Source organism: Aspergillus neoniger, assembly GCF_003184625.1.
Source record: "Aspergillus neoniger CBS 115656 unplaced genomic scaffold BO87scaffold_5, whole genome shotgun sequence".
Classification (NCBI taxonomy): Eukaryota; Fungi; Ascomycota; class Eurotiomycetes; order Eurotiales; family Aspergillaceae; genus Aspergillus; species Aspergillus neoniger.
The window spans coordinates 625,404-648,273 of record NW_020291133.1 but is presented as its reverse complement, the minus strand read 5'-3'; the positions used below and the strand labels follow the sequence as shown (position 1 = coordinate 648,273).

At 50.5% G+C, this 22,870-nt stretch overlaps 6 protein-coding genes across 6 annotated transcripts; 4 read left to right on the top strand and 2 right to left on the bottom strand.

The window, feature by feature from the left end:
- Positions 1-474: 474 nt before the first annotated feature.
- BO87DRAFT_394088 (Pkinase-domain-containing protein) lies at positions 475-10,341 on the top strand (the record flags this gene model as incomplete). Its single annotated transcript, XM_025625098.1, has 13 exons — positions 475-744; positions 916-2,293; positions 2,356-3,119; positions 4,150-5,051; positions 6,339-6,440; positions 6,777-6,796; positions 6,947-7,025; positions 7,140-8,376; positions 8,424-8,634; positions 8,687-9,681; positions 9,729-9,818; positions 9,855-10,031; positions 10,081-10,341. 13 exons carry the CDS (start codon positions 475-477, stop codon positions 10,339-10,341), a joined length of 6,486 nt encoding a protein of 2,161 aa, XP_025483315.1.
- Positions 10,342-10,823: 482 nt separating this feature from the next.
- Positions 10,824-11,709, top strand: BO87DRAFT_413226 (nucleoside 2-deoxyribosyltransferase domain-containing protein; the record flags this gene model as incomplete). Its single annotated transcript, XM_025626561.1, has 1 exon — positions 10,824-11,709. Exon 1 carries the CDS (start codon positions 10,873-10,875, stop codon positions 11,707-11,709), a length of 837 nt encoding a protein of 278 aa, XP_025483314.1. The 5' UTR covers positions 10,824-10,872.
- Positions 11,710-15,286: 3,577 nt separating this feature from the next.
- Positions 15,287-16,319, bottom strand: BO87DRAFT_448424 (NmrA-like family protein; the record flags this gene model as incomplete). Its single annotated transcript, XM_025628297.1, has 3 exons — positions 15,287-15,878; positions 15,926-16,115; positions 16,211-16,319. 3 exons carry the CDS (start codon positions 16,317-16,319, stop codon positions 15,287-15,289), a joined length of 891 nt encoding a protein of 296 aa, XP_025483313.1.
- Positions 16,320-16,741: 422 nt separating this feature from the next.
- BO87DRAFT_351888 (uncharacterized protein) lies at positions 16,742-17,641 on the top strand (the record flags this gene model as incomplete). Its single annotated transcript, XM_025621160.1, has 2 exons — positions 16,742-17,084; positions 17,144-17,641. The coding sequence occupies exons 1-2, from the start codon at positions 16,833-16,835 to the stop codon at positions 17,639-17,641; spliced, it is 750 nt and encodes a 249-aa protein (XP_025483312.1). The 5' UTR covers positions 16,742-16,832.
- A 933-nt stretch (positions 17,642-18,574) lies between these two features.
- On the bottom strand, positions 18,575-20,165 carry BO87DRAFT_300858 (uncharacterized protein; the record flags this gene model as incomplete). The annotated part of the gene is made up of 2 exons (XM_025619142.1): positions 18,575-19,919; positions 20,023-20,165. 2 exons carry the CDS (start codon positions 20,163-20,165, stop codon positions 18,575-18,577), a joined length of 1,488 nt encoding a protein of 495 aa, XP_025483311.1.
- Positions 20,166-21,485: 1,320 nt separating this feature from the next.
- Positions 21,486-22,821, top strand: BO87DRAFT_327573 (ubiquinol-cytochrome-c reductase cytochrome c1; the record flags this gene model as incomplete). Its single annotated transcript, XM_025620187.1, has 3 exons — positions 21,486-21,800; positions 21,843-21,876; positions 21,938-22,821. 3 exons carry the CDS (start codon positions 21,486-21,488, stop codon positions 22,780-22,782), a joined length of 1,194 nt encoding a protein of 397 aa, XP_025483310.1. The 3' UTR covers positions 22,783-22,821.
- Positions 22,822-22,870: the final 49 nt, after the last annotated feature.

Sequence of the window (22,870 nt, the reverse complement as noted above, 5' to 3'; positions counted from 1 at the left end):
CGCCCCTCAGCATCCTCCCGCCCGTCCAAGTTCCTGCCCTGCGTCGACGTGAAATTCGAACCACACTACTTATCTCCCTCCCGCACCCCGTTTCTCGACGAAAGATTTGTTCCGTCTCGCATACCGAAACCTCCGTGCTCTCCCACTCTTGTCCCACGAACTGTCCTGAATCGTCTCCTCACCCCAAGCGACGTCGCTATTATATAGAGTATTACCGCTCTCCTTATTACTCTGCAGCCGTTGTTTCCCCATTACTGTTGAGTTCATTTTCCCGGTATCTTCCGTGGAGGGGCATGTGTCCCACCCTGTGGTCTTGACCAAGTATGACGTCTGAAGCGACGGATTTTGCCCAAGCCAATGCCAACATGAACTCCGGTAAGCACCACCCTTCCACAACAACCAATTCAGACTCTTCCCACTGACTCGGCAACTTCTCAACTTTTAGCTGCTGAAACTACCCAATCTCCTGACCAGATGACCCCTGGACAGGCGACCGAGTTTGCCGACAATGACTATAAGTTCAAGTCGCAACCCAGCCAGGTCCGGTTCTCGACCATAACGGAGGAAATCGAACCTTCGGATTCCCCGGTCCCTCCCCAAGTACCGCCGGCCGATGACACGATGAAGGATCAGGAGCAAGAGGAGGAACTGCGGTCCCTGGCTGCCAGCCTACAAAAATCACAGTTGCAGGAGACGCGGTTGCGACAGTTCTCATATGACCCGATTTCTCTTCCATCTTCTAGGGTATGTGCCCCATCTGTTTACTCACAATGGCCCTGTACGCTATCCAGCATCGACGGTGGCGTGGAAGATCATGCCGCCTCCTCCGGGACAGTCGGCTCCTCGCATGGCCCTGCATGATCTTCCAGAGCTTCCAGATCCGAACAGAAACTGACTGCTGCATCCCCCTTACAGGTTGCGTCGCGAGAGTCAAGCGACCGCAGTGGTCACGAAGCCAATGGATCAGGACTGCCCTCTCCCCGAGACTCCCCCACGGTGTCCGCTATGCAGTCACCCCCGCTTACACCAGCTGCGACTCACTCACGGGAAGCCAAGTCTACTGATACCTCGTCAACATCAAACACTACGGACAAAGGAGCCCCGGGGCAGTCCGCTGCCATGACCCCCACTACTTCCCCACCGACAAGCGCGACCCTAAAGAACAAAGCCTCCCAGAGTGCCCCCTCTTCACGACCCTCTTCAACCGACCAACTGTCGAAACAGAATAACGTCGCGCAAACATCGTCCCATCCGCTAAATTCCCCGAAACATAGGGCGCAGTTCTTCGTTGGCCCTGCGGCTGATGGAGGTGCACAGGATGAAAGCCCTCCGATGACTCCGAGGGTTGAAAGCTATACCCCTCCCGGTGCGATTACACCCGTCGGAGAGCCCAATGATCCATATGCTCGCAGCAAACGGCCCCCACCACCAAAGAACCTCGCGCAACTGGACCAACGCTTTATCTTCAATGGCAGAGATGCGAAACGTCGCACCAACACCTCCTCGTCGTTCACCCGCCCTATGTCTCCTCGGTCCGCCAGTGCAAGTGATCTCAGGTCCACCGAAAAGCGCAGCGGCTTTTTTGGCAGCAAAAAAGAGGCCAAGCCGCAGGAACCGGAAAGCAAGCCCCACGGCCACATGTCCGAGCTAAAGCGCTTCTTCAAACGGAACCACCACAAGCATAAGCGTGCTGATTCTCCCTCATCTATACCCTTCAAAAAGTCGAGCCGGTCTTCGGGCAAGAATGGCCCTTTCCACACATCGGATAGTGTTCCCTTCGCTGACGACCATGGGCTCAACTCAAAGTACGGGAAGCTAGGCAAGGTTTTGGGTTCAGGAGCAGGTGGATCCGTTAGGTTGCTCAAGCGTAACAGCGACGGCGTGACCTTCGCTGTCAAGCAGTTTCGTGATCGCCATTCTTGGGAGAGCATGAAGGAGTATTCGAAGAAGGTGACTGCGGAATTTTGCATCGGCTCGACTCTTCATCACGGCAATATCATCGAGACACTGGATATCATCCAAGAAGGCAGCCATTGGTACGAGGTGATGGAGTATGCTCCGTTCGATTTGTTCGCGATTGTCATGACAGGAAAGATGGTGAAAGATGAGATTGCCTGCGCCTTCAAGCAGATACTCAGCGGAGTGGCCTACTTGCACGGAATGGGTTTGGCCCACAGGGATCTGAAATTGGACAACGTGGTCGTCAATGAACATGGCATCATGAAGCTTATCGACTTTGGGAGTGCGGTGGTTTTCCGGTACCCCTTTGAGAATGATATCGTTCCTGCTTCTGGTAAGTCGGGCCCCGCTGATCGATATGGGTGAGTTGGGCTTTCACCTTCTAACGCGTGGCAGGCATCGTCGGCTCTGATCCCTATTTGGCTCCGGAGGTGTACGATGAAAAGAAATACGATCCCCGCCCCACGGACGTCTGGTCTCTGGCCATCATCTTCTGCTGCATGACCTTGCGCCGATTTCCCTGGAAGCAGCCCCGTGTCAGCGACAACTCTTACCGACTCTTCGTCTCCCCGCCCACTCCCGGCACACCAGTTCCTGATACAGACCCCAAACGTCACCGAGTCGTTAAATCGTCTCCTGACCTCCAATCGGCGGCTCACGAACAAAAGACCCCGCAGGTTGTTGACCCCAAGAAGGGGCCCATCGATCAACCCGTGCAGGCTAATGGACGTCAGGAGCCCCCGAAGAGTACTGCTCAGACAGGGCCTACCGCTGGAGAAGAGAACCGTCCTCCGGAGAGTCCACAGGAACGTACACCTACCAACAAGACCGCGGTAGAGGACAAGAACGGCCCTACTCACAAGCCCACTCGCACCACAAGCAAAGAAGCCCCCCCTCTTCCCGCTTCATCCCAGCCTTCTGGCCAACGCCAGGAAGTAATCAAGGGTCCCTGGAGACTTTTGCGACTTCTGCCACGCGAGAGCCGGTATATCGTCGGGCGCATGTTGAAGGTGGGCGTCAATGAACGCGCAACCCTCGATGACGTCCTAACCGACGAATGGGTTCGCAACATCAAGGCATGCCAGCAGGAGCTTTCTGGTGAGGTCATCCGGGCCCCTGGCCATACCCATGTCCTGGAACCACCATCGGCCAGTGTTCCCGTTCCCAGCAAGGCCAAGTGATCTACTTCCTCCACTAGGTGTATGCGCTAGTGTTGGATCTCCGTCCCCGTTTCTATGTCTTATCATGTCTTATAATTTCCCTGAACCGATTCATCCTACATCTTTCTTCCCATTCTCGTTTGGCACTTTTCTTTCTACCTGATTCCCTACGGCCATGATGTTGGTCCGTTTCTGGGCGGGCTGTCATCATGATCTGGCTTGTTACTTTCTCGACGGTGGGATTCCAACTCGGCCAAATATACACCTGGAATCCACAGTAATCACCTCCCTTGTCCACTGTTTTGTTTATTTTCTCACTGCGCTTGTGCTGTTGGAAAGAGGATGTGGGTTTCCTATGCTTCTGGTGTTTTCTCATTCGATCGAGGCGTTGAGGTCACTGTGTTGTGGAGCGGGGCTGCTCAGGCAAATCACTCTCCCCTATAGAGGGTCGGCTGCTAGGTTTTCTCCCTGTGAAATGCTGTTTCGCATGTTCCTTGCTGCGATTTCGTTCGCTTTGGTGCTTTTGGCTTCCGCATCTGCCTCGGGAGGGTTTTGTCGTTTGCGCATCTGTCATGCCTCAGAGCCTTGTTTTTTCACCCAAATTGTCCTTTCACTGTAACTTCATGGAGAACAACTACTTTAGTAGATACTATAAATAAACGAGCGACTGTATACCTGCTCATTTTGACGTTTTGTTTTGCTCCTTGTAGTTTCGTAGCAGCTGTAACACCTCGGAAGCAGTTGACGTAAGGCAGGAGATGCGGAGATTGCGGAGTTTAGACCGGGGCGATAATCGGAGCCCATCAAAGGCTTCTTCCCACGCGACCGGCTCAACAGATCCTGGACTTCATCTTCCACCACCCTCCCACCCACCAATTCTACCTGATCATGGCTCAACCAGGTGAACCGGAGCCATTGGTCTCCTCCCTATGGACGCGATCCCTAATTGTACGTCCTCCCCCTTCTCCCTGGCTGCACGGCCACCCTCCATCCTCCAGCCAACCAACTAACCAACCACTCACTCACTCAGTCCGGAGCCATTGCCGGCCTCACCGTTGACTGCTCCCTCTACCCCCTCGACACGATCAAAACCCGCCTCCAAAAAGCGCGCACACAAGGCCCTTCCACCACATCCGCAGCCGCATCCAGCCTCTCCCTCCGCCAAACCATCCGCGGCATCTACGCCGGTCTTCCCTCCGTGCTCTTCGGCTCCGCCCCGTCCGCCGCATCCTTCTTCATCGTCTACGATGGCGTGAAACGATACCTCCTCCCGTCCCCCTCCTCTAACCCCAAGGATACCCCATCTCGCTCCCACATCATCCTCACGCACTCCCTCGCCTCCTCAATGGGCGAAATCGCCGCCTGCGCCGTCCGCGTCCCCACCGAAGTCGTGAAACAGCGCGCCCAAGCCGGTCTCTTCGGCGGCTCGAGTCTCCTCGCCTTCAAGGATATCCTCGCCCTCCGGAATGCTCCGAATGGTGGGGTGGGCCAGGTCCTCGGCGAGTTGTATCGTGGTGCCGGGATTACGATTGCCAGGGAGATTCCGTTCACCGTGTTGCAGTTTACTATGTGGGAGAGTTTGAAGGAGGGGTATGCGAAGAAGGTCGGTGGTGGTGATGGGACTGGGGTTGTGCCCGCGTCGACGAGTGCTATGTTTGGGAGTGTTGCCGGAGCTATTTCGGCGGGTTTGACGACCCCGTTGGATGTTGTTAAGACTAGGGTTATGCTTGCGAGACGCGGTGGGGATGGTGAGAGGGTTAGGGTGAGGGATGTCGTTAGGGAGGTTTATAAGGAGGGTCTTGGGGCGTTTTGGAGGGGGATTGGGCCGAGGGTTGCGTGGATTGGGATTGGTGGGGCGGTGTTTTTGGGGAGTTATCAGTGGGCGTGGAATACGTTGGAGGGGAAGAGGGAGGGGGAGAGGGAGAGGGAGAGGTTGGAGAGGGAGGTGGTTTGATGGGTTGTTAGTCCTGTATATAGTTCTGTGGTGGGTGGGTGGTGGTTTGTATACTAATTAGGTTATGGATGTTGGGGTGGTGGTGGTATACTTATAGACTAGATGGATGGGATTGTTCTATAGAATGTTTTATGTTTCGATTGATGGTAGCATTTAGCTTTGTTTTTTCTCTATGGAGTTCTCCCTCAACATCCACGCCATCTCCTCTACTTGTTCTGGAGTGAGGAGCTCTTTCATCTCCTCCAACGACAAGAAGTCATGATCCTCTATCGCGAACCCGGGCTCAACCGTCTACACACAGCGTCAACCATCTATATTTCTTGAATATTGTCTGATTGCAAACAACCTACCTCAGTGATTAACAGCCCCCTCTCCTGCCCATCGTCATACTCATATTCCTTTTCAGGCAACAAATGGCTCCCCTTCCACTTGCCACCCTCCACCACCCACTCCACCTTCTCCCCTCTTTCCACGTCGTGTCCCACCACAAACTCCTCTACAGGCGCCTTTCCCCCTTTCCGCTCATCGGCGTGAATCACCACATATCGCCCCCGTCCACGATGTAGTGTATGCACGGTTCGACTCTTGTTCCGGTGGAACGCGCCGAGCGGCGACCCCGGCGTCAGCATGTAGTGGATGCGGGTACTAGCGGAGCGGGTGGCCGTGCCGTTGGCTATGGGGATTTCTTGTGGATGGCGGAAGGTCTCCTGGTAGTAGCCGCCTTCGGGATGTGGCTGGAGGTCGAGAGATTGGATAGTTCGGGTGGCAGAGGGGGGTTCTTTGGTGGGTTGGGAGGAAGGGGGGAATGGTGGGTGGGTTCTGGTCATGGTTTAGATGGTGTAGTATTGTGATGGAGGTGGTTTCTTTGTTCAAGATGCTGGAGACTGTTGGATGTAAGCTGTGAGGTGGTATTCAGTGGAGTTATTATGCGTTTTGTTAGTGAACGGAGTTGGGGCAGATTATTTAAGTAGTATAGTGGATGAAAGGTGGATTGAGATGATATCAGAAAGGAAGAGAATGGTCCTTGGCTATTGCTGCATCAAGTAGTTGATTGATTCAGGGCATTAAGTGAAGATTTAAGTTGTCTAGATGGCCATTTGACCTCTCGTGTATAGTTCAGGTTCTGTGATATCATGGTGGAGATTAGTGCCGGTAACTGGGAACTCAAATCCGACTCTCAGCATGGTGAGAACAGAAGAGGGTAAATAGGAATAGCCTGTAGAATCCACATCGTATTTGAATGGCTGCTCATCAGTAGATCAAAGTGAAGATCAAAAGCAGGAGGGGGGAGAGAAGAAGGTGGAAGACGAGCAGATCCCCGAGGGAAGCCGGGGCTCGTGCCTCCCGCCAGAAAGGGAAGGAACGAAGTGAGCCCATCGTCAGTAACATCTCCCATTTCCATCATCCCCCATCCGCCATCCTTCCAGGCAACAAACTTCCCTCTTCTCCTCCTCCTTCTTCTCCCCGTCCTGCTCGCCCTCCTTTTCTGCTCTCTGTCAGTTTATATTCATTCCTTATTGTCTCGTCTCTCTTCCCCTTCGGGCCTGTTTCCACTCCCTACCACTCGGGGAATGTTCCCCTCCCCTCTGTCACTGCGTGCCTGAGCGATCGTCGCTTCTGCCTCCGCATCGTCCCTTGCACCTCCGCATTTCCTCTTCCACTGCATTTTCTCTCCCCGCCCACTGCATGGCCCGAAAATCAAGCCACCAGAGGGTCACTTATGGTATGTCTATTGTCTGAAGTCGGTCTGCTGGGATTTACTGCCATCTACTCCCTGGTTACACCACGGCTGGGTTCCGCGCTTATCTGATCCTCCCACTTATGCGCCAAAGTGGACTCGAGACTGACATTCAATCTCTTCTCTCCCCTCTAGTCCTCCCTCTGCCTGATGCCCCTGGTGGGCATAGACTAGGCGTTAATGGTCTGACGGTCGATACGGACAATTCCATCCTGTGAGCCTTCCCCGTCCTCTTGCGCCAGTTGGTCCTCCGCAAACCCGGCTGTGATAAACTCCGCCCGTTCCCGAGTCAAAGCCACGCCAGTTCTAACTCCACATTCTTGCAAAGGTATTCCGCTGGTCGCGATGGTGTTGTATGCTCGTGGGACCTCAACCGCCCCCTCTCCGGCGCATCGGCGTCGAAATCCGGTTCGACAACCTTCAGAAACCAAGTCCAGGCTCACAGCCATTGGATCAACGACATTGTCTTGACTAAGAACAACTCGGCGCTCGTTTCCGCATCGTCCGATACCACGGTGCGATTATGGAGACCGCACTCGGAAATCACGGAGGTGCCGCATCCCATCGGCAAACATGCCGACTACGTGAAAGCCTTGGCAACCCCCGGAAATCACTCCTCATGGGTGGCATCAGGCGGCCTGGATCACAAGCTCTATCTATGGGATTTGAATGGCGGCGGTGAGGTCCTTGGCATCGATGCGTGCGGGGAGGATCGGACGGCAAAGGGTTCGGTCTATGCACTAGGCGCTGTATCGTCCGTCCTGGCCAGTGGTGGACCGGAAAGCGTGGTCAGAGTCTGGGATCCGAAATCCGGAAAATTGATCACGAAGTTCGTGGGCCATACCGACAATATTCGAGATATCCTCATTAATCAAGATGGCGATACCATTATGACCGCGTCCTCCGACCAGACGGTCAAGGTTTGGTCGCTGACAGCAGGAAGATGCATGCACACCTTGACAATGCACAACGACAGTGTCTGGTCGCTTTATTCGAATCATCCTCAGCTGTCGGTGTTCTATTCGAGTGATCGATCCGGCTTGGTCGCCAAGACGGACACGAGGCACTCTGCGGATATCGAGCAAGGTGTCTGCGTTGCAGCGCTGCAGGAGCACGAGGGCGTTATCAACGTCGTAGCTGCCGGAGACTATATCTGGACAGCAACACCGAAGTCTAGTATCAATCGGTGGAGGGATATTGATACCACAGCCGAGATAGAAGCCCCAGCTTCAGGGGAACGAAAGTCCAGCGCTGAAAAGGATGCGGCTAAAGGAATGCCCAAGAAGATACCATACGAATCGGTTCTCTTACTATCAAACACATCTACGTTCCCTAATTCGAGAGTTCCTCACGACGCGGCGCCAGGCGGCGCATCACATGCACAGGGCCAAGCTTCCGGCTCAGACATGGAGGATGAACTGGGATTGACCCTGCCCGTCCAGTCCTTGCCAGAGGAGACTATCGAAGGACAGCACGGATTGATCAAACACTTCATGTTAAATGACCGCAAACGGACTTTGACCCAAGATTCTGCGGGTGAGGTTGTCTTATGGGATCTTCTCAAGGTATGCTATGATCTTGGTCGGGACCGAACAAATGCTGATAGCTACAGTGTAAACCTATTCAATCCTTTGGCAAGCGGCATATGGATGATGTGGCCTCTGAGATTAACACCACGGAGAGTATTGCTCACTGGTGCACGATCGACATCCGCACCGGAAGGTTATCAGTGATTCTGGAGCCAGGACGCTGCTTTGACGCGGAGATATACGCCGACGAAACAGACATAGAAGATAGTTCGCAGTTCCGCGACGACCAGAGAAGTATGACAACAACTCTACAGTTGCTGCGTGATCGAGTGCTGATGACGAGCAGTCAACCTAGGCAAATGGATATTGCGCTGGCTCTTTGCATCACTGGTCGATGAGCACGTTCGGCGTGATGCCCAGTATCGTGCCATGGCAGTTGCAAGAGCGGAGGAAATGGCTAAACTGACCACAACGAGTGCCTCTGCGCCAATGGATATACCGTCAGCAGATGGTTCAAGGCGGCCGTTAGGTCTGCAGACTCCTATAGATGCCTCATTCTCAACCTTCCGGTCCGGATACGACACTCTTGGTAGCCCTACGACGCCCGGCTTCGGTATCGGCTACGCAACAAGTCCGGGGACGTTAGGGTCACCCGTGCTACCACCACATAGCTACAACAACAATAGCTACTTTGGAACATCTATCGGCGAGACTTCGGACTTTCTGTCATCACAGCAAAACCCGGACCTAACTCGAACATCTTTCTCGGACCGGTCGAGCGATTACTTTTCCTCCTCATCCAAGCCCCCGGGTCTGACTCCGCTAGACACAGAGAAGGCGCCAGCGACACCCGGAGAGCCGACGCCAACTGCTCTGCCTCAATCACCGGTCGAGCCTGACAAAGAGGAACGAAAGCGGGGAGGATCTATATTTGGGAAGAAATTTCGGATGGATTTCCCCAAGCGAATGGGCCGGTCCTCGTCGGAAGCCAAGCCCCAGATCCAAGAAGAGAAGATTGAAGAATCGGACAAGTCGTCTGTCAAGGAAGAGAAGGTTTTTGAAACCAATCTGGGTGGCTTCATCGAGCGAACCCGGCACGAGTACGAGGAATGGCTGTCTGCCAACCCGGGGCAGGAGTTGGTGTCTGCCTTTGCTCCTAGTCCTGACAACGAGACACCCGAACTGCAGATACCTCCTCGCACGGCCGTATTCATCCAAGAGGAATCTGGCGACACGGCAGTGGCTTCAGACTTGTACAGGGGTACTGTGGCAGGAATTAGTCAGGAGATTGACAAGTTGGAGAAGTCCATCCCGTTATGGCTTGCGGACTTGCTGCTCAAGGTATGAACACCCCTCCTTTGAATATGGCATCCAGCTAATATAGGTAGAATCAAATGCCATTGAAAGAGCCAGTGAAGATTGCGTTTACGCTGAAACCTTACGACGATCTTCTGCCGCCTGTGGTCAAGCCAGAGTATGTACAGTGTACCCGTGGAAGAGCTGTGACTAATCAGGACAGGCCGGCTACGAGCGCAAACGCGAACAACAATCGACTCAACGCCAATCGCATGCTTCGAGCCAAGAAGATCCTTGCCTATGTTGCAGAACGGATCGACCCCCCTAACCCCGATGAGCCCGAAGAGGATGCGATGAAGCCGGAAGAGTATCTGGAGTTGTATTGCCAGAAGATGGTATGTAGCTTTAGTGTCCATGTACAAGTGGAAATGCTAACCAAAACAGCTGATTCCGCCAAACATGACTCTTGCGACAATTCGGGCACACATCTGGCGCTCGTCTGGGGATATGCTACTGTATTACAAAGCGAACGGAAAGAAGGAGATCAAAACCACTCCCGACGGAGAGAGCAACCACCTTGAGGGTGGCTCTCATCGATTCCTTGATCCCGCAAGCGCCGGCGGCGAAGCTGGAAGCGTGCCCCCAGGGAGCATCCACTCGCTGACAGCCTCAGGGTCGGGTGCTGCCTCGATCAGCAATACCTGATGCGTATGGTATTAATTCTCTGTGTATATTGGTGTTGGCATACCGAGTGTATGGCTGTACATAAGCAATAACAAGTTAGCGTAAATCAACCAGTTCTACGGATATGTTGAATGAATGCATGCACATCAGACTATACTAAGAGGTGGGATTGACATCTGCATGAATAGATGATCTTCATGCATGACCACGGGTTCGGAGACTATTTTGGTTATCTGCAGTGTTAACGGAGCTCTCACGTGCTGTCACGGGTCTAGATAATATTCATTCAATGGGGGAGGAGGTTCGAGAGAAGAACGGAAAACAAAGTATAGTACTATCATTTCCTTTTATCTTCAAGATCTTTGATTGGTAAATCTACAGGAGACTTCCAATGTAACAGGATTATCATGCAATCTCTAACCCCACTGTAAAATATATAAAGGCACCATCACATCCTGATATGGCTACCAACAGTAATAGTGTATTATCGCCCCCTCATCCCCGCTTCTCTTCCCAACTAACCCACATACCAACTTAACTACTAGCAACATCATGTCCAAATCATCATCTCGATTCACCCCCTCCTTTCGCTTCCACAAACAACGAACATCTAATAGTACCACCCCCTCAACCCAACCCACCCCAGAAACAATATCCGATCCCGATCCCCAACCCCAACCGCAGACCCAGACCCAAATCATGAACCCCAACTTCAACCTCACCATCGAAACCATCCACGCCCCCTCTACCACCCCGCCCAAACCAACCAGCATCACAATCTTCCTCGCCGGCAGCACTCCCCCTTCACCCACAACCACCAACAAAGACTCATCCAATCCAATCCGCATCTCCTCCTTCTCCTCCTCTTCCTCCCGACGAGACCACCAACAACAACCACCCCCAACTTGGCGCGATACCTTCTCCACCCACCTAGCCCACCACTTCCTCCCAAAGCCACAGCCACAAACACACCCAGACAACACCAACACCAACACCAATACTACCCCCCAAACCATCCACCTAACAATCCTCGACCCCTTCCGTCCAGACTGGGACAGCTCGTGGCGCGAAGACCCATCTTTCCCGCCATTCAAGGAACAGGTCTCGTGGGAGATGGAGCAGCGGGAACGGGCTGATATCGTGCTGTTTCACTTTGATCCTGCGAGTATGGCGCCGATTAGTTTGTTAGAATTGGGGCTGTGTATGCGGGAGCCCGGCAAGGTGGTGGTTGTTTGTCCCAGGGGGTATTGGAAGAGTGGGAATGTGAGGTTGGTTTGTGAGAGGTTTGGGGTGCAGGTGGTGGAGGGGTTGGAGGAGGGGGTGGGGGCTGTGGGGGAGTTTGTTGAGAGAATTAGGGTTGGGAAGGAGAGGGAGAGGGAGGGTTGTTGATTGCTGGTTGTTGGATGGTGATGGGGGGAGTTTTGGAAGAAATTTGTGGAATGGTTGTTCATGGTTTAGGGGCTCTGTTTGGGTATTGGGGGAGTATTATAGATGATACTACATGATAAATTCTGGTCTTGGTCAATGGAATTGCTGTACCATAGCCCGATATAATATATAAGTTTAGAGAGTTTGGAAGTAGATTATGTAGCTGAGCGAGGCAGTAGTGAGTATAATGTCTCTACAGCAGACAAGCAGACCATGGCTAGAAAGCGGCAACACGATTAGCCTCAAGTAGGGGATAAGTTGCTGTTTTGTTCAAACTTTCGATTTCATTCTCCATGCACTGGAGCCTGAATGGTGATATGTCGAACACTGATATTAAAAGATGCTGGAGATACCGAAAACCACATTAAGATCTTTCTGCATTTTATAAGGGCAGTATTTGCTTCAAGATATCTTGTTTCCTCTCCTTTAGAAATATGAGCATGGAACAAACACTCTCCCCTGTTGTAGATGATGAAATGAACATCACCATAACTATATATAACCCATTGTACACCACCATTCAACGGAAGAAGAAAGCCGTTGGAGTAGGGTAAGGGATGTGCAACACGCTGGGAATGAAATCCACATATGCTGCTCGTTCTGAATTCCGCAACCGACCCTCAACATATCTTGATGGCTACCAAGAAGCAGCGGATCTATGTAAAGTCTAGTTTGAGAGGTGTGCTTGGAATCAAACATTATGATCCGTCTGTGTCGTATTTATACTTCTTATAAAGATTCACGAGAGATAGAATTGATAGAAAAACCGCCAAGTCAGGAGGAATTAGTGGCCTTTCATTGAGTATAACTCCCTGGAAGGGGGTGTTTTGACCGAGCCGCTAAAGTAGTATCCTTCTATCTGGTGGAGGTGAGGCTTTTCTTTGTCTTGCATTAACCACTTGGAGCGTATTTACACAGAAAAAAGCAGATGCTATTATCTGTAGCAGACGGGATGAATGGCTAGATGACAAGCTATCTTCCAGTTCGAAATTCGTAATCTCCTGGGAAAGCCCTATATTACTCATGTCACATAGAACAACAGATGTTCTTGACAGCGAGAATAAGCCGTTTCGAATCGGACTTTTGGCATTGAAGCGGACTCTCGCGTATTCTACTTTCCCATTCTAGTCCAAGAAGACTACTACTACCTAATCCTCCCTTTCAGGACTAATCTTCTCTCTGTCTATCCAGTCAAAAACCAACACCCCATGTATGACAAACGCATAGCTGAGGGTTCAGCAAGGTCCGAAATAGTCTCTGTCTTGATGTGAACAGCCGCACCGTGAACCCCCATCCGAGGTTCCATTACGTCGCAGATGGCAGTTGAGTTTGAATTGAGAACAGCATTGGCAATCGTTGGATAGGAGGAAAGGTAGCAATATTAGAGACCGAAGAGAATGGGTAAGGGTGGTAGCCCTAATAGGGAAGAGGTAGATGTAACTGTGAGAGGATATGGTGACAGTACTGATGGATGTGGTAGTGGTAGTAGTGATAGTTGATAGTAGTATTGACAGACCAAGAGACACCATGACCTGATGGATGGTAATTTTCGCTTGGTCTTCTTGGTAGTATTCTCTTCAATCGTGATAGAAGCAGTTGTGCTAACGGTATAGATGGTAGCAATAGTAGTCGTGGCAGTCACCGGCGCACGAGCACGGAGCGTCTGCTGGTACAGACTTAGCGCTTGAGATTGCTTTATGTAGGTCCACATCTCAGTCAAACGTGCAGAGTGTTGCAGGATCACCACATCCTCGTTATCTGCTCCTGAGTCTGAGAAGACGGAGACACCCATGGAGTCCTGCGACATGGATGATAGAGCAATGTTAACCAATCCTATGGTTCAACTAGGGAGACGATGCGAGATGAACCTCCTGGATAGTACAGGGATCCTCAGATGAGGCTGGGATCATACAAAACCCGCCCAGGACAAGGTATATCCTTGAGCTGCGCGTTGTCTCTAACTGGCTTGTCGGAATCACTGTAGCATGACAGTGGCCTGCTGGCGCCTCTTGTCTATTGTCAAGACTCAAAGATTCTGTTCAGGCAGTCAGTCGTCAGTGTGTGGACGATTTCGAAGCAGCCATGGGGTAATTTGTATCTGTTTCTCTAGAGATTATATTTTCTGGTCCTTTCTGAATGAACCCCTTGTGTTCGACGGTGTCATGTCATCATGGTGCCGGGAGGTGTACCAGTATGAAACGCTTGCGAATTAGTAGGAGCATTCAGCATCACACCAACGATTATGCGCTATATCCGTGCTCGTTTACTTGGCGCGGCGCTGGAGCGTGTTTCCTTATATGCTGCTCGACGGCCACGCCGCATGTTGTTTCAGCAAGGTCACATATCTTGTAATATATATAATTCTTTCCGACCAGACCTTCGGAGAACCCCACCTGAACATATGGAATCTCTGTGTATATATTCAGCAAACGCATAGAAAGCACAGTGGGCGAAACTGAGCGTTACTCCAAATACACATAGGTAATACAGAGGCGCATCAACGTATTCGGCCATTGCATAAGAGCCCGGGAGTGCGGCAAGATTATGACGGTTACCGAGAGAAGGCCTTTTCATGGCGTTTATATAATGGAAGACGTCGCTGGTTAAAAACCGACCGTATCCATTGTCTCTGGAAATCAAGGGACTAGCACCCACATGGGCTAGTGTAGACGCTGTTAAACCCTAGATTGTCCATATCACCAGGACTATAATTGTCAATGGATTCGTGATATGTGAACATGTATTGTCGCATCTGTGACGTTGGAGACGTAGAAGCGATAGTATATAGACTTAATCATATCTGATGACTGATAGTGCATGTGGAAGAGGCGCTATCCGGTCACATCTTTTTGATTATATTGAGACATAAACCAGTCATGCGTGGTCGCTGCAATATGGGCACATGGTTTTGGTCTTGGGGCTTTCATCTTCATATTTTCTGCGAAAGCTGTTGCAATTGGGGGTAGAGATTGACTATTGTGTCCCACAGAACTTCTACCTCTACACGACTCCCCATTCTGTTGGTTTCATGAGCGCCAAAAGCCCATGGGGGTTCTCCCTCCCAGGGTCTTCACCTGTATATAGATGGCTTGTTTGATGACAATGCTGAAGAGGATGATAGCTGAGGGAAACGGCAGTCCTTTATATAAGGTGGTTGCTCGTTGAAAGGCTTCCAGATTGTGTAGGGAGCTTCCGATAATATGGGGAAGAGATCAGAAGGCAGAGACAGCGGGATTCTCCGGTAGTGCATGTAGAAACACGCAGAATGGATTTCTCCGCTGTTGTTAAGACTTTGTGGAAGTCTGTAACATACTGCTTAACAGATGGCGTACTAGGAGTCTGGATTTATCTGAACCGATCTTCCTGATTCTATTAGGCTCTCTGAGTTACCATGTTCATCCCGTAATTCTGGGTTCAAGATTTCGAGATACTGCAGCCAATGTTCAGGACCATTAGTAGTGACCCGAGTCAAAACTAACCAAGCCTATGAGCTTTTGATAATCGGGAGGAGGAGTGATACAATAATCCATCGTTATCATCACTTGAGGCCAGCCTTCCAATATTGTTCCATCATCTGCCTAGCAGTTAAAGGCTTGATTTCCGGGAACATTTCGTTCAAACTCCCCTGCCTAGAAATCCGCGCCTGACCCGTAGTCATCCAAGTCTCAACGATGGCCAAGAACCACTGAAGTCTGTCTTTGGGAAACTTGCTGTACGATTTGACATGACCGGGTAATTCGGTAATTTTTGATGCCTTGAGCTTGGTGACGTCAAACTTCACCCCCTTTACCTCCTCGGCAAGCTTCAACAACTCATTGAATGTCATTTCGTCACCGACAATGCGAAGCTCCCGTGGCCACTCTTCGAGGTCCAAGGCAGCAACAACGAAGCGCACAATGTCGAAAGTGTATGTGAAAGTAACTAGCATATTGCCATCCCCTGGAATGGCTGCCTTGTTGTTCTCCACATCAAGCACCAGCACACTGTGGGGATGGTATGACTTCAGTGTTGGCGGTGCGATGTATTCCAGAAAAGTGCCGTTATAGACAGGGGCCCATTCGAGGTTACTATTTTCGAGGGCCTTGAAAGAGGCAAAGTAGTGTTCGAGAGGCGGAAGAACAGAGACGTCACTGCGCAAGTTAGAGGTCATGGTATGAACAGAAAGTTGGAAACTCACTCTTCGGGATAAGGAATTGCAAAAGAGCTAGGAATAAATCTCTTTGTTACTGAAGACGCTTCAGCAGCTTTGATGAGATTTAGTTGCGACTCTGCGAGAGAGGTAGCGTTGATGCCAAAGGCGCTGATGACCGTGTGGATGTTGTGTTCTTCCAGGAATAACTTGAGTGAATTGATATCTTCATAATTGACTTAGAATGTCGGGGCAGGTAGCTGGTCATCTTTCCTGGGCACCTAGGAAGGATAAGATTATTTGCACTACACAGCTGTAGTAAGCTAAACTGACTTACACTTCGTGTGAGGGCGAATGGCCGATGGCGGGTCTGGGAAGCCATCACCTCCAGCAGGGTACGCCCGACAGCACCTGTCGCGCCCGCAATAGCAACATTGACCATCCTGAGACAAATTTGCCAAGAACCCGATGCCAAATTATTATGACTGCGATCTGTTCAGTAATGTGGAAGGGCACAGAGCCCTTTAATATACTTGTGTTTGGTGAAACAATGACGGAGTTAACGACCGGAGATAGGGCTGAGATGACAGTTGGACCAGCTTGGCCGACTAGTCCCAAAATTGTCGGCCCACATCATTCCCTAAATTGCAGAACCGAATGCTTCCCTCTAGTCTATTGGATCAAAGGACTTAGAGTGTGAAGCACTATGATTCTGAAATCGAGTAGGGGGATGTTCGTGGACATATGCATCACGTGATTCACAGCAAGGAATGCCACACACGTGACAATGAAATACCTTGCGCTTTACTTGTTTGGGCGCTGTTTCCTTTGTATCAGCCACTTTATGTGACCTCCTCCTTACGGGCATCGTCCCTGATTGACGGCCTAATGTGATGCTTCTCTTATCAACTAATCGCAGTATCCTTCTAATGCCACTGCTGAGATTTTTCTCAAGATGGGAAATCATAAACAAGCACAACCGTATGAACTCTTAGTTGACCTATTTCTGTCAGAAGAGACTTTGGACGTCACAACCACCCGCGACTCCTCCATCATCAACATTAAGGAGGTAGTGAGACGGAGTCCCAGGTTAAAACGATTTGCTGGGCATGCAGATGACTTTGTTAAGCCTGTGTTCATCGACAAGGGTCAGCAAGGGTTTGTTTTCCGGTTTGAACACAACAAGCAAGATCTCTGCTTGAAGTTGGTAGGTTTCATAAACATACCTAAACTAAGAATCATTGTTCTGACTAAATATACATACAGTTCTATGACTACCAAGCACCATACACTGTCCAAGAAAGAACCTTGGCCTTCATCTGCCCGTTTGCATGTGAAGCACGTGCCTTTGCGCGTCTATGCGATTTGCACGAAAATGGTCACTGGGCAGTGCAGTGTCATGGGTGGATGTATCTGACTGATTGCCAACTTCAGCAGCTTCGAAGAGTAAGTGGAAGAGAAAGGCATGATTCAAGCTGGAATAACGCCCGCTGGGCGATTGTCAAAGACTTCATCCCCGAGGAGCCACTAAGCCGACAAGATGAAGGGTTCCAGCAAATCATTTCCAATTTTGTCATTCCGAGACGCGGTTATATTATGCCCCAGGATGTCAAGAAAGATAACTATAGAGGTACATTAATCGTAGATCTGGGGTCTACTTTCACCTTTCCATTTTATCGGTCCTATGCAAGCCTGTACGAGTTCAATGCCATCTACAGGAGCATAGATGAATATGGGGTACCTGAATGGGATGGATGCCATTGAAGGCCCCAGACATCGCGGAAAACACAATATGATGTAGATGCACAGACGACAAGAATTTGCGCACGGAAATGCCCAAATATAAGCGAGTGTGGCACACCGCTCACCAGTTGTCTGCGAGCTACCATCCTCTATTTCCATGGCCCCAAGACCTACGTTCCTGCCCTACGTCTATAGCTTCAGAATGAAGGTCAACTTCAACTGGCCAAACTGCCTGAGAAAAACAGATTTCAGTTATAGACGGCTTTATCATCTGTCACTTTACAGCTTTCACATTACTCAGCTCTGTTCTTGCATTACCATTCCCCTCTTCGATTACTGATCCACTCGGGTGGTTTCTGAACCTGGGAGTGTGTCGAGGCTGTTACTAATTACCTACCAATTGGGCCTCTGTGGAGGTTTTGGTTTAGTCAGAATGTATCATGTGTGATCGATACAAAGCTCACTGACCTTGAAGTGGGCGAAGACGATTATTTGATGAATTACAATAACCCATATCCTTCAGAGCCACCGGTGTCAGTATGAAAATACTAGCATCCGAGAAGCAACAAACATGATTCGTGAAAGACAGGACCCAGAGCTGCACCGAGGTCCGGCAAGGGTCAGAGAGTCCACATCCAGAAAAACTCAAATAGTTTCAATTTAGCCATGTGCATCAAAGTTAGGACATAAGCTGCGATAAAACAATGTCCGTTGTGGGCAGTTCTAAGAGCTTGACTAGACATATTAATCCAGCACGAGAAACAGTAGAAACAACAACTGGCTCCTTAAATTCCCAGTCCACGCAAATCAGACAACATGAACCATGGAGGTGATTATAGTAACCACGCTGGTCAACCGAACAACACTGTATTTCGATCTTCCATTACTACCACTCTCGTTTCTGCTTACCTTTCATGCTTATTTGCCCATAGCAAATGATGAAATTCAGGCACGTCAGCCCCATCCAGCATGTCTTGAAGCTGGCGTATCCCAAGACCCAAAAGACGAATTCGACATGGTGACGGGTTCTGTTTCAGCCTCAGGTTCTGCCTCTGGAGGAGGAGGAGCCTCAGTCAATCTATCATCGCTCACCACTGGCATATCCCAAGACCCAAAAGATGAACTGGACCTGGGAGCGGGCTCGGGCTCGGGGTCCGCCGGAGGCACAGGTTCAGGCTCTGGAACAGCAGGGTTTATTTCTGGAACGGGGATTTCGAAATCTTTACCCGGGATAGGAAGCCCATTTTTGATCAGGCTCTTTTCCCTCTTCTTCCTGTCTTTGGTGGAGAGACTGTTCCAGTTGTTATAGAGAGGGTTATCTGTTATTTGAGGAGCTATAACGATACGCCTAAAAGTAGGCTCTGGATCTTGCTCTAGCTCCGGTTCTGGAGCTGGTATCGCCACTTCTGTATCGGGTTCGAGTAGTGGCTCAGGATAACATGCAGGCTCAGGCTCAGGCTCATTCGCAAACTCGGGCTCGCACACAGGCTCGCATACAGGCTCGCACACAGGCTCACGAGGAGGCTCAAGCTCATAAGCAGGATCATGTTCACAAGCAGGCTCAGGCTCACGAGGAGGCTCAGGCTCATACGCAGGCTCAGGCTCACAGTCAGACTCAAGTATAGGATCAGGCACAGGCTCATGACCTCCCCTTGAATTGCCCAAGCTCCTCATTCTGTCTTGCTCCCTTTCATAGAGTGCCAAGACCTCATCAACAACGAAATTATCGAAACTTCGACTATTTCCAACCTCAAAGTCCTTTATGATCTGTCGCAGCTTTCCTTCCTTCTTTATAAATGCCACTCTCAACTGGTCTCGAACAAAACCCTCAAGCCACGTGCGTCCAGAATGTTCATCGAGAAGGCTGCCGTACACACATCTTATGGCACGTAGAATATCGTCTATTGACAATCTCTCGGCAAATCGGGCCATAAAGTGCTGTGCCATGCTTAGTAGCCCTGGGATCTCGTACCGAACGGCAGCCTGATATACATAGGCTGCGCACTGGAACTCTTCTCTATCACGAGTGTTGAGTATTGTGGGGATGTCTTCCGCTGACTGAGGGATGCTGAGTGGGGTTTTAAGTGTCTCATACAGTCCAGTGTACAAGTAATGAATGAAGGTATGGGCACTTTGCGGCTCAATGCACAGCCGGTGATAATGGCGCTCACTCCCCCAGTATTCATTGTGCATAACCTCCGGTTCGAATTGCAAAGTTTTATATGGTCGGAGGTACTGCTGTGGAATCCTGTAGTAGTTGTCGTTCACCTTGAGAGTGATGATGGGAGTCGTATAAGGACTACATTTCAATGTTAGCATCGGCTCAATAGCACTGAAGGTATGGGTCTAATAGACCATGAAGAGAAGGTACGATAATGGAAAAGGAGAGGCATGGCCCTTACCATTCAGCTACCTGGGCATACTCTTCGAGCTCTGGAATAACTAGGTCCGTGGGTTGCTCAGGCAAGTCATCCTCAAGAGGGGCAATGACTGTGTTGGATATCCCCTTGTTCTTCTTCTTCTTTTTATCATGACTTTCAGCCATGGTGATGGTCGTGTCGGGAATTTTGTCCACAAGCAACGGTGGTGGCCTCTAAAAGTCTGAGTGGACACCTTTATATCTGGGATCCCAGGCGGTAATAAACAGCGCCAAATTCCAGGTGCTACCGCGGGGATGAATCCAGCCCCTAGACGCAACGGACACGTCATACTTTATCGCTGCATGCAAGGCTACGATGCTCGAGACATGTTGGTGTGTGTTGGCACGCAAGATAGTTGCGGGGTTCCATACTGCTGGAACGAGGCAGCCTGTAAGAGCGGCAGCATGGCATACATCTTTGGCTCAAGAGCCATGCATGAAACTGCGAAGCGCCAGCTGATACTATTGCCTACAGTAGCACCCTGTGAGCTATACAACGAAACTGTTGGTGGTGTTGTACTTCCATTTCAGGACAGCTGGAACAAATTCAGCCTTGCGTGCTTTCTGCCGGTGGGGTATTGCATGACATTGTCTCAAGGGACTCCAGGAAATACTCCCAGAAGCTGAGAGCCTATCGATATGAGTGACTAGCAGATAGCCAAGCGCTTAGGTGGAGTACATGAAGCATAGCATCTAGGTGCCATCATCATAGCTGTTGGACGGCTCAGCATAACCGGAAGGAACCCCGATCATGTTGTCCGATATCTATTGGGTCTGCTAAGGATGCAGGCTTGCTGGAAGTATTTCTGGCTGTGGTAGCCAACGTACTGATGCCGTTATGCCACCTTGCCCGGCAGGGTTGCCCGAGGCTGTACACATACCCCGCCGGACACCCCTGCTAGGCGCCTGCGCCAACTTGCATCTGCCTGCTGCGGCGGCAAAGGAATAATATCTTGACGTCCAATCAATTTAACGATTGTGGCCAGCGATGTCTAGAATACCGCTAACGCCTTTTTGTATAGTAGACAGCCTTGTTAGGGTTCCCTTTGGGCTCATCCGGCACAGCCACTCCCCAGCCACACATAGGCGCTGGGGAGAAGAAATGACGATACTTTGCAGATGGGTGTCCAATATATAGTGAAGCAATAAGCCAGGTTAATTACCATAGGAGTGGCCTGCCTGAAAAGCTTCTTCTCTGCAGTCTACGCACCTTTTTCAGCTCTAGGCATTCTATTCTTCGGTTCTGTTCTTCGGTAGGATCATTAAAATATACACCTCTCCTCCCATTACTGCCAACCCTATCAGATCTGCCCCTATTACATCAGCCCAGTTATGCCAGAAGCTCCAAAATACGAACAACGACAGGTCTTTCTTGCCTGTAGTGCTATATTCAGCGGTGCGAATGCAAGCATACGAAAAACGAAGGCTATCCGCACACGCTTGGAAATGCATGAGAGCTCCTTGAGAAGGTTGATTCCAGGTTACAATCTCACTAGGGTAGTGTCGATTGCCAAGCTTCTTCTAGAGAAAGGCCTTTTCGGTTCGAAGGCCAAGGCTGAAGCTTATTTTCCTGGTCTCTTTGACCCGTGTCCCGTACGGCAGACGCTGAATGCGGTGCTTGAACAGGAAGCGTCTCGCTCAAATGAAGAAGTGCTCGAGGTGGTTTCACAATCGTACGAAGAACACGGGAGTGAAGGAGAAGACGACCGAGGAGACGCTGTTGCAGTTCCAGCCCCTGGACTAGCAGATGTTGATTTCCAGGTTGAGCAAGACATGAAGGTTGAGCAAGACATGAAGGTTGAGCAGGGCATGAAGGTTGAGCAGGACAATGATTCAGGTATGAAATGTGTAGATGGCGGGATGTCCTCTTCTATTCATCAATAACGTGGATTTCGCAGATGAAACATTGACCCCTGAGAGACCCCCAGCCTCGCTATTCCCATTGTACCTGCCCTATCATGCCCAGCATCGAATCTTGACCAATGCGCAGCAAGTCCTAGAGGAGTGCATATTCGACTTCATGAAGAAGTGGCTCCCTAACTATCTTGAAAGGAACGGATGGGAGTGTGCTGCAGCTGTTGAGCTGACCAAGTGGACGAAGCATCCTTTCCGATGGACATCCCAGATACCAGAAGAGGCTCTGCACCCAACAGACCTTAAAATCGAGTCGATCCTGTCGAAAATAGTGAAAGTGCGCCATACTGCTGTACATCGACTTCCGACGACTGCACGCGGGGTTTGCGATCTTGTTGGGATTGCCAAGCAGTTGACTGAAACTCTTGGAGATACCCCACGCACTTCACAGCTTGAGAACCTCCATCATGATCTGCAGGATAAGATCCAAATCCTCGAGTTCAACAAGAATGTTCTGGAAGAAAATCTAGCTTGTCATCTCAGAAACATTGAGGCAGAACGCGAACTTTTGACTCGTCGGGAGGAGAGGCTGAGAGCCAAGACAGTCGAGGATGATAGGGAAAATAAGCTTATGATGGGCCTCTTGTTAGAGGAGTCGATGGAACAGATATTCAGAGTTGAGGAGGTTCAGTCGGAGACTGGGCGAAAGTGGTTGCGTCTTGGCAACAAATGGACATCCTTGACTGGAACCGTTGCGGGCTGGGCTCAAGACAGACTGGCTAAAAACGCTTTAGCGCTTCGTCTCGGGATCTTTGCTCTCTTCTGTTTTATTATGGTGTTCGTATGTGTGGTAGGGGGGCGCTTCATGTATTTAATTCGCATTTTGTAGGACAGATGAGCGATGATCGGATTTAGCATTGAAGAGCACTGCCGTATTCATTATCCTAGCGACTGATCAGTGGGCGTAACTCCCCATG